The following is a 15,590-nucleotide window of genomic DNA, read 5'->3' on the forward strand; positions in this document are numbered from 1 at the left end:
ATCTGCGTCCCACCTTAGAGTACTTGTGGTGCTGTAGTAGTTTTCTTACTGTGGTAACGGTGGCCTAGCTTATTTTAGCTGTGACTCTATTTAACCTTGATCCTAGCAGGCTGGGCTGAAATGTATAGCTATCATAGGGGGAGACCCAGGCCAGACTTCCCTCCAGGAAGTGAAGCACGGAATTCTAACCAAACCTACAGATCGAAAGCAGCTGGTGCCCAATCCTCTGAGGAGAGAAAGGTCATGGCGGGGACAGGCGTTTGGCATGGCGGTTAGGATGCCACTTGCCCTGTCTGTGCCTGGGTTCGACTCTGGACTCTGCTTCCTGCTAATGTGCACGCTGGATGACTGGTAATGACTCAAGTACTTGGATCCCTGCTGCCCAGGGGGGTGATCCAGGTTGAGTTTCCAGCTTCTGGCTTTGGCCTGGCCCAGTCCTGGCTGTTGTGGCCATTTGAGAAGTGAGCTGGTGAAGGGAAGATTTCTCTCCGTCTCTTGGTCTCTCTCTGTCTCTTTGCCTTTCAATAAATGTAGATAAGTAAAATTGAAAATAAAGAAGGAGAACAGCATGGCAGTCCAGTGAAGCCATTACAGAGGCTGAGTGAATGGGCCAGGCAGGCGGCCTCTGTCCTCCGGTGCTGTGTGCACTCAGCTGAAGCCCGGAGAAGGAGGACTGTGCTCCAGGAGCAGGCCTCTGCCTGCGTCTCACGCAGGAGAGGGGGCCATGAATCTTAGGAAGATCTTGCACAGAGAATGAGACTGTTACACAGAATTTTCTGGTACATTGGGATTTTTATGCAAATGCAACATCACTCAATTTCCGAGAAGTTTCTTTGCCATTTAAGATTTTTTTAAAGGATTTTATTTATTTATTTGAGACGTAGAGCCACAGACAGAGAGAGGGAGAGACAGAGAGAGGTCTTCCATCTGCTGTTTCACTCCTCCACATGGCTGCAATGGCCGGAGCTGAGCCAATCCAAACTCAGGAGTCAGGAGCTTCTTCTGGGTTTCCCATGTGTGTGCAAGGGCCCAAGTGCTTGGACCATCTACTGCTGCTTTCCCAGGCACATTAGTAGGGAGCTGGGTTGAAAGTGGAGCAACCAGGACACCAACCTGTGTCCATGTGGGATGCTGGCACCACAGGTGGAGGAGGCTTAGCCTACTATGCCATGGGGCCAGCCCCCGTTCAAGTTATTTTTATTTCCTCACCGTCATATAGCCCTCCTCAGGTAACTGTTATCTTCATATCTTAAGACATTTCATTAGATTTTGCTAAGTACCCTGATTTTTTGATTTATAGTTATTAGCTGTTATACAATGAATTGAAGCCTGTGTTTTCCAGAAAGAAGTACTTATCAGTCTGCCTATTACATAATAAATTTCACATTCACTCAGCACAAAACTAGGATGATTCTAGGCAAGCCTTGTAAATTAATGTTAATATTTCTGATAACTTGTTTTTCCCTGTTAGGCATATGATAGATAAAAATGCTTCTGTAAAATTGAATTTGTTAAAAATGTTTTGTTTTTCTTTTCTTTTTAAATTTGGAGGGTAGATACAAACACACACACAGTTAGATATTTTCCATCAGGTGGTTCACTCCCCAAATGCCTGCAATAGCCTGGGTTGGCCGGGTTGAAGCCAGGAGCCAGGAACTCCACCTGGGTCTCCCATGTGAGTGGCAGTACTTGGGCCCTCATCTGCTGCCTTCCCAGGTGCGTTAGCAGGAGGTTGGATTGGAAACAGAGTTGGGACTGAGCCCAGGCACTCTGATGGGGGATTCAGGTGTCCCAAGCAGCACTTAACCCACTGTACCACAGCACCTGCCTGAGTTCCTGTTGCATTTTATTATAACTGTCCATAGATTGCCTGGCCCATGCATTGGTTGTTAGTTTTTTTAGGGTAGAGATTTTGTCTTCATCTCTGTGTCCTTACCCAACGCAGCACCTGGCAAGTATGAATAAGTGGGAAGATGATAGCTGTGTGCCGCACGACGGGACTGTCTGTCTGTCCCACCCTTTCCCCGAAGCTCCACGTACGATTAATGATCGCTTTTCCTCCCAATGATAGGCGAAGGAAAATCCGCTGAAAACAAACCTTGAACTTATCACCAGGTACTTTCTGGATTATGTTGGAAATGCTGCTAATAGTTTAACTCAGGAGACTCCAATCCCTGCACTCTCACTTCCCAAGAAGAATAACAAGTTGTCAGCGAGACGCCCCGAGACCATGCTGGTCAATATATACGACCTTTCAGAAGAGGACCTGGGCAGGAGGAGCTTGCTGTCTGAAGCAAGCCACGTCAGGTATTGTTTCCCCTTTCCTCTGTGCTGGCTTCCTGTAGCTGCTGGGCCACGTTCCTGTGAACTTGAACTTGGCCACTGTATCAGTCTGTGTTCTCCTGAGAAGCAGGACCAGCGGGATATCTGTGTGTTCATGAGGCTGCTTCAGAAGATTCATGGGAAAATGAAATTAAAAGATAAGTTTATTTTGTTGTAAAACATTTGAAATCCATGCATAGTTTATTCCCAGTGTGCATTTTCCATGGACTTTTTGAAGACCTCTTGAATACATACGTGTATATATAAAAAGGCTCGTTTAAGGAGTTGACTCGTGTGATTGTGGGGGGAATGGACAGGTCTATAAAATCTGCTCTGTAGTGCAGACAGAAGGGTGAAAACTCAGGATTTCCGTGTCACAATCTTGAGGAAGAATTTTTTCTTCTTAGGGAACGTTGGGCCCACTCACATTGTTGAGGGGAACTTGCTTTTCCTGAGGTCAACTCATTTTTACAATGCCCACCACATGTTTCCCATCCGAAAGTGGAGGAAAGCAACCCCTGGCAAGAGAGTATTGCTTCCAGCTCTGCTGGCCGGCGTGTGCTTTCCTGAGGACAGGCAGGCTCCGAGGTGGGTGTCAGCCTGGCGACAGGCAGGCTCCGAGGTGGGTGTCAGCTGCCAAAGGCTGCATACATTAGACAGGTCACTCGGGGCTGGGCGTTTGGCATGGAAATTAAGCCAGTGCTTGAGATGCCCACATTCCATATCAGAGTCCCTGGGTTTGAGACCCAGCCTCTGTCTGCACTCCAGCTTCCTGCTAATGCACGCCCTGGGAGGCAGCAGTGATGGCTCAAATAGTTGAGTCCCTGTCGCCCACATGGGAGACCTGGATTGAGTTCTCTGCTCCTGGCTTCAGCCTAGCCCAGTGCTGGTTGTTAAGGGCACTTGCTGCCTGGCCGGGAAATTAAATAAGAGAGAGCAGCAGTGAAGTGATTGAAATTCCTGAGCCCTACCCAGTTCCCCAAGCCCAACACTTGGGTGTCCTTGGCACCGCCTGGCCTGTCATTTCTGGGTCTTCAAATCCTGTTGCTCCTGTTGACAGTTCTTCCCGTCTTCCCACACATTGACAAGGGCCTGCACGTCCACCCTCGTCCTCTTGCCCTGGAGTTATGCTCCCAGGCCCCTCCCTGGTCGCTAGGCCTCCAGTGATCTTATCCTAGAATCCATCCTTGATCGGGGCCAAGGTGCATCTAGTCTGGCCGTGCACTCCCCTGCCGAAAGGCTTTCAGACAAAATCCAACCCCCTTAGGATAGGGTGCAAAACCCCATCCACGCCCAGCCCTGCTGCTCACCCAATCACGTCGGGGTCTGTGTGCTCTGACCAAGGCCCTCTCCTGGGTGCCGCCTGCCTCCCCAGTCTCAGACACAGGGCTGCCTCCTCTGAAAGCCCTCCTGTATTTCCCCGGTCTGTTCCGATCTCTTCCGCAGCTCGACATACCCCAACACAGTGCATGTGATTGCCATTCTCCAGAGTGACCCAGAGCTGGCAAGCAGCTTGGCACAGAGCAGGTTTGCTGCCCACTTGTGCCAGAGGCTGCCGGTGGAAGACAGGAGAGCCTGTGGCGGAGGCCCACTGCCTTCCATGTAATCCCAGCTAAGGGTCCCCACTCCCTGAGTCTCTTGGGCTCTCTTACTTTTGTTCTTTCTCCTTTCTTGCTCTTATTGTCTCACCTTTTGCCCTCTCTCTCTCTCTCTCTCTCTCTCTTTCTCAGTGTCGTGCAGTAGGCTGGGCTCCACATAACCCATGGCTCAGGGGAAAGCTTTTGTTAGCTGTACGGCCTGAGGGATCCCAGCATGGGTGGTCATCTCTGCTTTTGTTTGCTGCTTAGTGATCTTATTTTGGAGGTTGGATTTGTCTCAACAAGGCAGCATTTTCTCTTCTTACCTTTCGTGATGAGCTCTGGCTGTTTGGGACTCACTGTGTGGGGGTGAATGGATTTGCTATGAGTGGGTGTTGAAGGTGGGGTTCGTTACCACTGATCCCTTCTGGGGCATCTTTCTCCCTATTTTTGCAGACATGACAACCCTGATGGGGACATGCTTGGTAATTCTGTGTCGTCGTCCAAAAGGCCCCCACACAAAAGTAAGCCCCTGCACTTGGTTGCAGGTGAAAGCCCACCCTTGCCTTCAGCGTGGGAGAAGATGGAAAAGCTGCACTCTGAGCCCACCCTGGACGTGAAGAGGACAGGAGAGAAGAGCAGGCCAAAGCCGGGCCTCATCGTGCGAGGCATGATGGCCGGGCCCACGGCCAGCTCCCCACAGGTGGGGCCCTCGTTCTTTGTGTTGTCAGACGGGGCTTCCAGTGCCGCCTGGGCTTGTGCAGTAGGTTCTGTAGGGCGGCCCACGGAGGGGCATCTCTATGGGGATGGGAATAATACTTGCCTGTTTTCTCCCTGGCTGTGCCGTGAATGCCCTGGGGGTCCCTGAGCAAGCCCCATCTCCTTCCCTGAGCTCACTTTTACCTTCGTGTGGATGAGGTGGACACCACGGTTTCATATTCCCTTGCCGAGTGAGATCCCACCTGCTTGGCTTTGTCTTGGAACCTCAAGAGTGGGGGACCTAGTCAAGTCTAGAAGAGTCTTTCTTTCTTTCATTTAATGTGAATTTTAAAAAGCACACCAGTGGGGTGAGTGTTCACCATAGTGGCTAGGATGCTGGTTAAGGTGTCCATGTCCCATATCAGAGTGCCTGGTTCCATTTGTAGCGACCACTTCTGACCTCAGCTTCCTTACTCATGCAGTCCCTGGGAAGCAGCAGGTGATGCCTCAGGTAGTTGGGTTCCTGCTGCCCATGAGGGAGACCTGGATTGAGTTGCAGGCTCAGTTTTTGGTTTTGGCCTCCTGCAGGTTGTAGATATTTAGGAAGTGAGCCAGTAGATTGCTGTGCTCTCTCTGTAGTTCTCTCTCATTCTCGTGAACTCTCTCTCTGTCTCTCAAACAAATTAGCTAACAAAATACGATAATTAAAAGGGAAGAGAATCTCAAGCCTGTAGTTTCATTTGTTATGCTTTTGTTTTCTTCTCTTTCAAAAAAATCATAGCATCATTGTTTTGTAGTCTTCTTTAATGGGGGACCATGGTAGGGTCCCATTAGATAGAGAGACCAAAATGAAAGAGCAAATGCAAATGGAGTTTGGAAAATAATAAACTATGCAAAAGCCAGAAACACACAGAGAAAGCAAAATCAAATACCGAAGTGTAGTATCAGTCAATTCAGGGCGCCTGAGCAAACCACGAGTAGATCGATCGTCTGTGTGCACAGCTGGTCACCGTGTGCTCACTCACCCGCTGTGTGTGTAGATGTGGCCGTAGATGCAGGCCGTAGGTATGTTCTCCCAGTGTCATCTAGAATTAGGACGGAGACAGGTGGCCCCCTCCCTGCCTCGGCCTCCATCTTGTGGGATCTTTGGCTTTACCCTGGTCCATCCCCAGCTGTTGTGGCCATATGGAGAGTGAACCAGTGGATGGGAGATGGTGCTCTCTCCCTCTCTCTTTGTGTCTCTCTCTCTGTCTCATTCTGATTTTCAAAGAAAAAAAATTTTTTTTTTTGACAGGCAGAGTTAGACAGTGAGAGAGAGTCAGAGAGAAAGGTCTTCCTTTTTCCGTTGGTTCACCCCCCAAGTGGCCGCTACAGCCGGCGTGTTGCGGCCTGGCATACTGCGCTGATCTGAAGCCAGGAACCAGGTGCTTCTTCCTGGTCTCCCATGCAGATGCAGGGCCCAAGGACCTGGGCCATCCTCCACTGCACTCCCGGGCCACAGCAGAGAGCTGGACTGGAAGAGGAGCAACCGGGACGGAATCCGGCACCCTAACTGGGACTAGAACCCAGGGTGCCGGCACTGCAGGTGGAGGATTAGCCTAGTGAGCCGTAGCGCCGGCCAGAAACAAATCTTTAAAAAACATATTCCACATTAAGAAACTACCCCTTGTCTAGCTTTATCATAGCATTAAAGCTATGAAAAAGCTATAAAATAATTTTTCATTTTCCAGCTGCATATCTGTGTGAGGCCGTATCTTCTGCATATGCTTTATCAAAACACCATAGTGCAGTGCATAAAAGCAGAAGGAAATACAAGACTTGAACTCTCTTCTAAGCCAAACACTGCAGAGGTTTGCAAAAAAAATGTCAAACTGTGCTACTCATCTCATTGATTTTCTGCTTTGGATGGAGAGTTCTTTTTTTCTTTAAGAATATGTTATGAGCTGGGGCCGTGGCTCACTTGGCTAACCCTCCGCCTGTGGCGCCAGCACCCCAGGTTCTAGTCCCGGTTGGGGTGCCAGATTCTGTCCCAGTTGCTCCTCTTCCAGTCCAGCTCTCAGCTGTGGCACGGGAAGGCAGTGGAGGATGGCCCAGGTCCTTGGGCCCTGTACCCGCATGGGAGACCAGGAGGAATCACCTGGCTCCTGGCTTCGGATTGGCGCAGCACGCCGGCCATAGTGGCCATTTTGGGGTGAACCAACGGAAGGAAGACCTTTCTCTCTCTCTCTCTCACTGTCTAACTCTGCCTGTCAAAAAAATAAAATTAAAAAAAGAATATGTTATGTTAAATGTAATGTCTTTTTATTTTTAAGATTTTATTTTATTTATTTGAAAGACAGAGTTACAGAGAGAGGTAGAGACAGAAAGAGAGGTCTTCCATTTGCTGGTTCACTCCCCAAATGGCCACATTGGCCAGAGCTGCACCGATCCGAAGCCAGGAGCCAGGAGCTTCCTCCAAGTCTCTCACGCAGGTGCAGGGGTCCAAGGGTTTGGGCCATCTTCCACCGTTTTCCCAGGCCACAGCAAAGCTCTAGATCAGAAGAGGAACAGCCAGGACTACAGCCGGCGTCCATATGGGATGCCGGTGCTTCAGGCCAGGGCTTTAACCTGCTGTGCCACAGCGCCGGGTCCTGTAATGTTTTAACTACTATTATTTTTTAATGATTTCATAAATGTTTTTTTTTTTTAATTTTGGTTTTAATTTCTAATCAGTAAGTGTCAGTACAGCCCACATAAATAAAAGCTCTTTGGACTCCTCAATAATTTTTTTAAAGATTTATTTATTTATTTATTTGAAAGGCAGAGTTTACAGAGAGAGAGAGAGATACCTTCCATCCAATGAATCACTTCTCAAATGCCCTCAGTGGCCAGAGCTGAGCTGTTCTGAAGTCAGCAGCCAGGAGCTTCCCCAGGGTCTCCCATGTGGGTTCAGGGGCCCAAGCACTTGTGCCATCCTCCAATGCTGTTCCAAGGCATATTAGCAGCGAGTTGGTTTGGAAGTGGAACAGCCAGGACTCACTCTGGCACCTATATGGGATGCTGGCATTGCTGGCAGCACCTTAACCTGCTATACCACAATGCCAGCCCCTGACTCCTTAATAATTTTAAGAGTATAAATTATAGATCCTGAGACTACAGTGTCTCAGAACCGTTGATGTTGTTGGAACTCTCACCAGCCAGGCCCTGTTCTACAGTGTCCCAACAGAAGGGGTACCTGGCTTCCCTTTAACAAGTCTAGTCCGGTCCAAAACAGCCTTCCCAATGTCAGCAACTGAGAGCTCCTCATACCCGCTCCCCCTACTGGTGCTTCTCTGCTTTCTGGCACTACCAGGCAGGCCTGTAACACTCAGTCCAACAAGGGCCGGCAAGCACCTGCCATGCACTATGCACAGATATGAAGGGACTCCCACCCTGGAGAGGCTTAAAAGGCACATTAGCAGGGAGCTGGATGGGAAGTGGACAGCTGAGACTCGATGCATGCTCCAGTATGAGATGCAGGCATCGCAAGCCATGGCTTAACCCATTGTGCTGCAACTATATTAATGAACTTTTGCTACTGTATCGATTTCCGCTCATTTCTTTTGCAGCTGGAATATTTTACTTCTGCATGTTTTAGTAACAGGGTGCATTGGTCCTTTGGAAAGTGCTGTCTTCCAAATGCAGACACAATTCATTTTCAAAAATACCCACTAAAAATCATATTTGTTGATGTTGCCACCCAGTATTCAAGTTTTTAAGAATCGTGAAGCCCTCAAGGTCACAGTAGCAGATGTGAGTTTTCTTAAATTCCAGTTTTTACCTGACATCTTGTATTTTATCGTGGACAGTAGCACACCACTTGTTCTCCTTGAAGTGACAGGCTCAGTTATTTTCAAGAAAACGCCTGCCAGACACCCAAGTCCGAGTCCCCATGGTTTACGATGAAACCGTGTATGCTTAGGCGGTTGCTAACCCCCCTCCACCCCCACACTCAGGAGAGTACTTATATGCACCTCTCAGTTGGCCACACGGAATAAAACTAGTGAGCTAGTGACCTCTGTGTGTCAGCACGGGTGTTCTTATGTGAGAGTAGAGTAGGCTTGGCAAGTGCGTGAGGCGTGTCTGCCCCACCGTGAGTGTGGTGCTGCTGCCCTGACTTCTTCTTCTTCTTCTTCTTCTTTTTTTTTTTTTTTTTTTTTTGGACAGGCAGAGTGGACAGTGAGAGAGAGAGACAGAGAGAAAGAGAAAGGTCTTTGCCGTTGGTTCACCCTCCAATGGCCGCCGCGGCCGGCGCGCTGCGGATGGTGCACCGCACTGATCCGATGGCAGGAACCAGGTGCTTCTCCTGGTCTCCCATGGGGTGCAGGGCCCAAGCACTCGGGCCATCCTCCACTGCACTCCCTGACCACAGCAGAGAGCTGGCCTGGAAGAGGGGCAACCGGGACAGAATCCGGCGCCCCGACCGGGACTAGGACCCGGTGTGCCGGCGCCGCTAGGCGGAGGATTAGCCTAGTGAGCCGCCGTGCCGGCTACTGCCCTGACTTCTGCTCAGGGCCAGCAGCTTCTCCCACTTTGTTGCTTTGTACGCACAGCCAGTGTGGCAGAAAAGGCAGACTGTGCCACGGCGCCACCACGAGCCCAGGGTCGAGTTGCCTGAAAGGCGAGCAGCACTCGAGGACCAGCGGCCGGGATGAACGCCAGGGCCCTGTGCTGCCGCGGCATTCTGCCCACTTGCTGTGGTCTGAGGGAGGTGGCTTGCGCCCACCTAACTGCCGAGGGCGTTGCTGTCAGCTTCTCTTTTGGGGAGTTGCATGTGGGGATTGAGGTTCCCCCGGGGGACATGAATCCTGTGAAGGATAGGTTGCTATTAGCGTTTCCGTGGATTTTTTGGGAGGCGTTTTGTGCCTAGGCCGTGCCTATAGGTTGCTCAAGTGATAGGAGCCCAGGATTCTGGGTCTTCCATCATTTTTCACTGCTAGACCAGCTCTGATGTAAGAGGCGCGGCACCCGAGCCTGGAAGTCACCATGGGAATGGTGACTCACGTCTTCCTCCCGCCCTGCACAGGGGATGCCCTGCGTGGCTTTCGGAGCACGATTATAGTGTCTGGCAATTTCCTTGAGGTCAGAACACTCAAAATTAGCTTTGCTTATTCCATCTCAGGTCTTTCCACTGGGCCTGGATTATTCTGGAAATGCTGAGAGTCTAAACCAAGGGGAAGCCCAGTGAATCTATTTTTGTCCCTCTGCCCTGACTCCATCACCACTGTTTGTGAACAATCTGAGTTTCCATCTTCTCAGTCAGTGATGGCGAGGGAGGACGTTTCGGTTGACTACTTTGGATTTCCTTCATTTTGAGAGCTGAGCGGAACCGGTGGTTACTGTGTGTAGGCTGCACAGCTGGCAGCTCTGTGGATCTGGAGATGAATGAACGGGTGCCTTCCCTGAGCTACCATCAGGAGGGGGTTGGGCCACGCAGGTGCCGGAGCAGCCAGCACTCGTTCCCTGCTGTGAGGTCCCGGCTCTGTGCTGGTGCCTCATACCTGTCTCACTTCATCCTCGCCACAACCTTGTGAGAACTGAGTGCTACAGGACCCTCATGCCTCATTCCAAACCTTTGGGCCAGATAGGTTTTGGAATGGATGTTGTTTGACTTTAGAAAGGAAGTACAGTGCATAAACCTCCTGCCACGTAGCACCTGTGATAAGGTTTGCAGTAGCACCCTGTAAGTAAAAAGAAAGAAGAAAGGGTCTGCAGCTAGACACATGAATGTTCAGACTCTAAAAAACCTGCAAGTCGGCCGGATGTCTGGGCAGTGGTTACGCCCCTGCTCGGGATGTCTGCATCCCTTATCGGAGGGCGTGGGTCTGAGTTCTGGCTCTGCTTCAGATCCAGCTTCCCGCTAATGTGCTCCCTGGGAGGCAGCAGGTGATGGTTCAAATAGTTTGGTCCCTGCCACTCACATAGGAGACTAGGATTGAGTTGCAGGCTCCTAGCTTTGGCCTCGCCCTGCTCCAGCTTTGTGGGCATTTGAGGAGTGAGCGAGTAGATGGACAATCTCTCTGTGTTTTTTTAAAAAAGTCTGGAAACAACCTCACAACAATTACAAATTTTCTGCAGTATTCCAAAAGAAGCTTGGATTTTTGGAGGCTTTGAATTTATCAGTGGCAGTTAGTAGACCAAGGACTGGTTGTGTGAGGGGACTTCAAAAGTTCATGAAAAATGAAACTAAAAGGTAAGTTTATCTCAAGGAAAGTATTTTGAAATCCCTGCATGTATTTTTCATGAACTTTTAAAAAAGATTTATTTATTTGAAAGTCAGAGTTACACAGAGAGAGGAGAGGCAGAGAGAGAGAGGTCTTTCATCCACTGGTTCACTCCCTAATTGGCCACAATGGCTATAGCTGCGCTGATCTGAAGGCAGGAGCCAAGAGCTTTTCTGGGTCTCCCATGTGGGTGCAGGGGCCCAAGCACTTGGGCCATCCTCCATTGTTTCCCAGGCCATAGCAGAGAGCTGGATCAGAAGTGGAGCAGTCAGGTCTCAAACTGGTGCCCATATGGGATGCCAGCACTTCAGGCCAGAGGGTTAACCTGCTGCGCCACAGCGCGGGCCCCTCATGAACTTTTTAAAAACCACTCATATGCATGGATTTCAAACTTTTTTTAAAAAAGATTTATTTATTTATTTTAAAGGCAGAATTACAGAGAGAGGAGAAGAGACAGAGAGAGAGGTCTTCCATTTGCTGGTTCACTCCCCAAACGGCTGCAGTTACCAAGGCTGGGCCAGGCCAAAGCCAGGAGCCAGGAGCTTCTTCTGGGTCTCCCACATGGGTGTAGGGGCCCATGCACTTGGGCCATCTGCTGCTGCTTTCCCAGGTACATTAGCAGGGAGCTGCTCGAATGAGCCCCCGTATGGAATGCCAGCATTGTACGTGGCGGCTTTACCGGCTATGCCACGGCACTGGCCCCAAATTTCAAAATTTTTGTACCAAATTAAACTTTTCTTTTAGTTCCACTTTCCACTAACCTTTTGAAGTGCCCTCAGATTACAGGTGAGGATGTGAGGGACCAAGAAGTTAAATAACTTGCCGGCAGGTGGTGACCCGGGAATTAGGAACAGGAGCCACAGCTCTCCCTGCTACTTGAGTCCGCTCTCATGAAGGGGGATAGGGAGAGAGAGAGCGAGATCTTCCACTTGCTGGTTCACTCCCCACGCATTAAGGGGTGTGAGAGAGGCTGCATGTGCTCTAGGGTCTGTGCAGGCGAGTGTGAGTCAATGACGCAGCACGGAGCTGGTGGCGTTTGAGCAGCGCCTCGAAGAGCAGATAGGGACAGAGCTGGGGATGGAAGAAGACTTTCGTGGGTGTGTGTGGGGGGTGGCGAGACCATGGGTGAACGCATTGAGTGGATCGGTCTTCTCTGCAGCTCCGCTACAGGGGGATCCCCACGGCTTTTGTCTTTGTCCCTTTCAGGATTCTTTCCGCAAACGGTCTCTGAGGCGGTCCCCAGCCATGGGCAGCGTGACCCCAGCCCAGGAGGAGGAGACTGGGAAGGTGCCTGAGCCCTGCACCCACCCTGCAGCCTGCCCAGCGCCACAGGACATCCTGGCTTTGGGCAGGGGCTCCGCCATCAGGAACCCCCTTGGTCAGCATAGAGAGCTGAAGACAGAAACGCGCAAAAGCACTCCCAGCAGCCCGCCCCACCTGCCCAGCACGGGGCCGCCCTGGCAGGAGAGAGGCGGGTCCAGAGAGCTTTCGGAGGGCAGCCCAGAGGCAGACAAGGCACGTCCGAAGTTCTCCTTGCCAGGCGGGAGTTCCAGGATGAGCCAGGAGAGGCAGGAGAGAGCCTTCCGGCGGCAGGGCAGCCAGCCCCCACTGCTCAGGTGAGCTCGCCCTGCGGAGGTGCTGGCTGTGCGACAGCGCCGCCTCTCCCCTGCTGCCCAGTCTCCAGTGGCCCCCACTCGCCCTGCTTTGGCTCCTTGGCCTCTCGTGGTAAGGCAGGGTCGATTCTGGCCACCTGGGAAGAAGACCCGGGAAGCCGTGGGGGAGGGGGGGTCTCCCTGGCCCTTGCCACTTGTTCCCAGCACCGAGGTCTTAGCAGAGGTTCTCACGCAGCAGGGCAGCCGCCTGGCCTGGCTGACACCGGTGAGCGGACTTTCCCGGGGATGCATCGACTCCCACAGGGCTCCTCCTGACGTTGTCTGCTGCTCCCCACCTCCCTGCCCCTTCGTGGTTGTACTTTCACAGTGGGTGTGAGGATTCCTACGTTGGTTGATTTCCCTGCTTCCGGGCCTGGAGCAAACCCCACTTGACTGTGCTGTTATCTTTGTGTGTGTCACTGGTTTTGGTGTGGGATTTTTGCGTGTAAGCTCACGGCGGCCTCACAGACTCCGTTATCTAGGCCGAGCCGGAAGGGGTCCCTCTTTCTCTGTTTTCTGTGAGAGTTCGTGTAAGGTTGCAGGTGTTTCTTCCTTCACTCTTTGGAAGACTTACAGGAAGAGAACTCTGAGCACCGAGTTGAAAGTTTTTAAGTATTCAAATATTTTTTTAGTTCAAGCTTTCTATTTTGCCAGTTTGGGCACACTTTAGTGTTTCAAGGAATTGGGTCATTTTACCTATAGTTTAAATTTCTTGTTATAAAATTATATGATTATAATATTATTGACACGTTAATGTTTGTTAAGTTCTGCAATGATGTCTGTTTCATTCCTGATATTGGTAATTTTGTGTCTTATTGCTCAACTAATCTTGCTAAGAGTTTATCAGTTACATGGTAATTTCAAAGAACCAAATTTGCCCTTATGTATTTTCTGTTTCACTGATTTCTGCTCTTTTTATTATTTCTTTCATTTTACTTTTTTTTTTTTTTTTTTAATGACAGGCAGAGTTAGACAGTGAGAGAGAGAGAGACAGAGAGAAAGGTCTTCCTTCTGTTGGTTCGCCCCCCCCAAATGGCCGCCATGGCCAGCGCGGTGTGCCGATCCAAAGCCAGGAGCCAGGTGCTTCCTCCTGGTCTCTCATGCGGGTGCAGGGCCCAAGCACTTGGGCCATCCTCCACTGCCTTCCCGGGCCACAGCAGAGAGCTGGACTGGAAGAGGAGCAACCGGGACAGAATCCAGTGCCCTGACTGGGACTAGAACCCGGTGTGCCGGCGCCACAGGAGGAGGATTAGACAAGTGAGCTGTGGCGCTGGCCGTTTACTTTCTTTAAGTTTAATTTGCTATTAGTTTCTAGTTCTTTGATATGGATCTTAAATAACCAATTCCTAACTTTCTTCTTTTAAAACTACAAATGTTATATTCTTATAATTTAGTTAAAATAATTTCTAATTCTTTTCATAAATTTCTTTTTTGAGCCAAAGGTTATTTAGGCATGTATTGAATAATTCAGAACACTTGGGGGTATTTTTCTGATTGTCCTTTTATTTTTGATTTGTAGCTTATTTTTGGTCTGCTAATGTATGTGTTGTGCCCTTTATGCTTTCTGTCCTTTCAGATTTGTTGTATTCTCCTATGGCCCAGTATATATTTGAAGCTTGTCTCTTATAATAGCATGTGTTTGGAAGTTTGTTCCCTCTGATACTTGTTTATTTTAGTGGGAATAATTATTGCATTTATGTTTCCTTTTTCTTGAAGAACTCTCTATAGTATTTCTTTAGTATATTGAATCTGAATTTCATTTCCAAGTGGTTTTTTATGGGGGGGGGCAGGAGGAGGAATGTGTTCACTATTTTTTGAAGACATTTTTCATGGGTGTAGAAGTCTAGATTGTTTTTTTTTTTTTTTGGACTTTAAAGATGATTTTATTGCTTTAAAATTTTGTCATCTCTGTTGGTAAGTCAGTTGACTTATAGTTGCTCCTTTGAAGATAATAATATCTTTTTGTTTGTTTTTAAACCTCTGGCTGCTGTTTCCCCTCTGGCTTCTTTTAAGATTTTTCCTTTGATTTCCAGTGGTTTGATTATGCTATGCCGGGGTGTGGTTTTGTTTGAGTCTGTGCTTGTGATATGGAGAGCTTCCTGAAGTTGTGGATTGATGTCCTTCATCAGTTTTGAAAACCGTTGTCAATATCTTTTTAAAGCTGTTTTCATCCCAAGCTCTTTTTATGTTTCAAGAGACTTCAATTACAAAGATACAGATATTTTCACTTGTTTGTGTTTTATAGCTTTTTAATACTTTTAATCTGAGTTTTCCAGTTTTCTCTCTGTATTTCCATCTGGTTATTTTCATCTATTTTTCAGTTTGTCTTTCTTTTCTTCTCTCATATCTAATATGATTTTAAAATTTTAATAAATTCTTAATTTCAGTTATTTTATTTTTCCTTCTATTTATTTTAAAAGTAGATTTCAATCTTTTTGAAATTCTCCATCTTTTATTTATATATGTATGTTTTAAAGATTTATTTATTTGAAAGACAAAGTTAGAGAGGGAGAGACAAAGTGGGGGGGAGATCTTCACTTGCTGGTTCACTCCCCAAATGACTGCAATAGTTGGAGCTGAGCTGATTGGGAGCTTCTTCCGGGTCTCACATGTGGATACTGGGGCCATCCTCTGCTGCCCTCCCAGGTGCACTACCAGGGAGCTGGATCAAAAGTGGAGTGACCTGAACCAGTGCCCAGCATATGGGACACTGTCACCTCAGGCCGTAGCTTTACCCAGTATGCCACAGTGCCAGCCCATCTTTTCCTTCATTTTCTTGAGTACGTTCATCATTTTAGCATCCCCATCTGGTAGCTGATATCTGGATCACCTTGAGGTTTGTTGCTGCCATCTATTTTTCTTAAAGAGTTTCGATCATTTTATCCTACTTCTTTGCATTTCTGATCATTTTGATTGATTCCAGACATTGCTCGTGAATAATTGCTAATACTGTCTTTCTCCAGAAAGGATTTACATTTCTTTTAGTAGATTTTAAGTTTCACCTTTGTAAGATACCTTCTCTCCTTCCGTTGTTTGTCTGATAACTTTGTCCATCATGCTTTTTGTTGAACAGAAGTGTTTAGTTTTGTCATAATCAG

The 15,590-nt window shown here is 48.7% G+C and overlaps 1 protein-coding gene across 18 annotated transcripts in view; it reads left to right on the forward strand.

Moving 5' to 3' along the window:
- MINDY4 (MINDY lysine 48 deubiquitinase 4) overlaps positions 1-15,590 on the forward strand; it is a 129,032-nt gene that overhangs the window by 14,646 nt on the left and 98,796 nt on the right. For 16 of the 18 annotated variants that reach the window (XR_011382983.1, XR_011382982.1, XR_011382981.1 and 13 more), the window contains exons 3-5: positions 2,072-2,307; positions 4,356-4,602; positions 12,047-12,456. Coding sequence is in view for 10 of the 18 variants with exons in the window: in XM_070059409.1 (XP_069915510.1) it covers positions 2,072-2,307; positions 4,356-4,602; positions 12,047-12,456 (893 nt within the window). In the remaining 8 variants the exon portion in view is untranslated. Of the gene's footprint in view, positions 1-2,071; positions 2,308-2,460; positions 2,911-4,355; positions 4,603-12,046; positions 12,457-15,590 lie in introns of those variants that run through there. The other 2 variants (XM_070059412.1, XM_070059410.1) reach the window with 2 other exon arrangements.

The sequence above is a fragment of the Oryctolagus cuniculus genome, chromosome 16 (assembly GCF_964237555.1).
Source record: "Oryctolagus cuniculus chromosome 16, mOryCun1.1, whole genome shotgun sequence".
NCBI lineage: Eukaryota > Metazoa > Chordata > Mammalia > Lagomorpha > Leporidae > Oryctolagus > Oryctolagus cuniculus.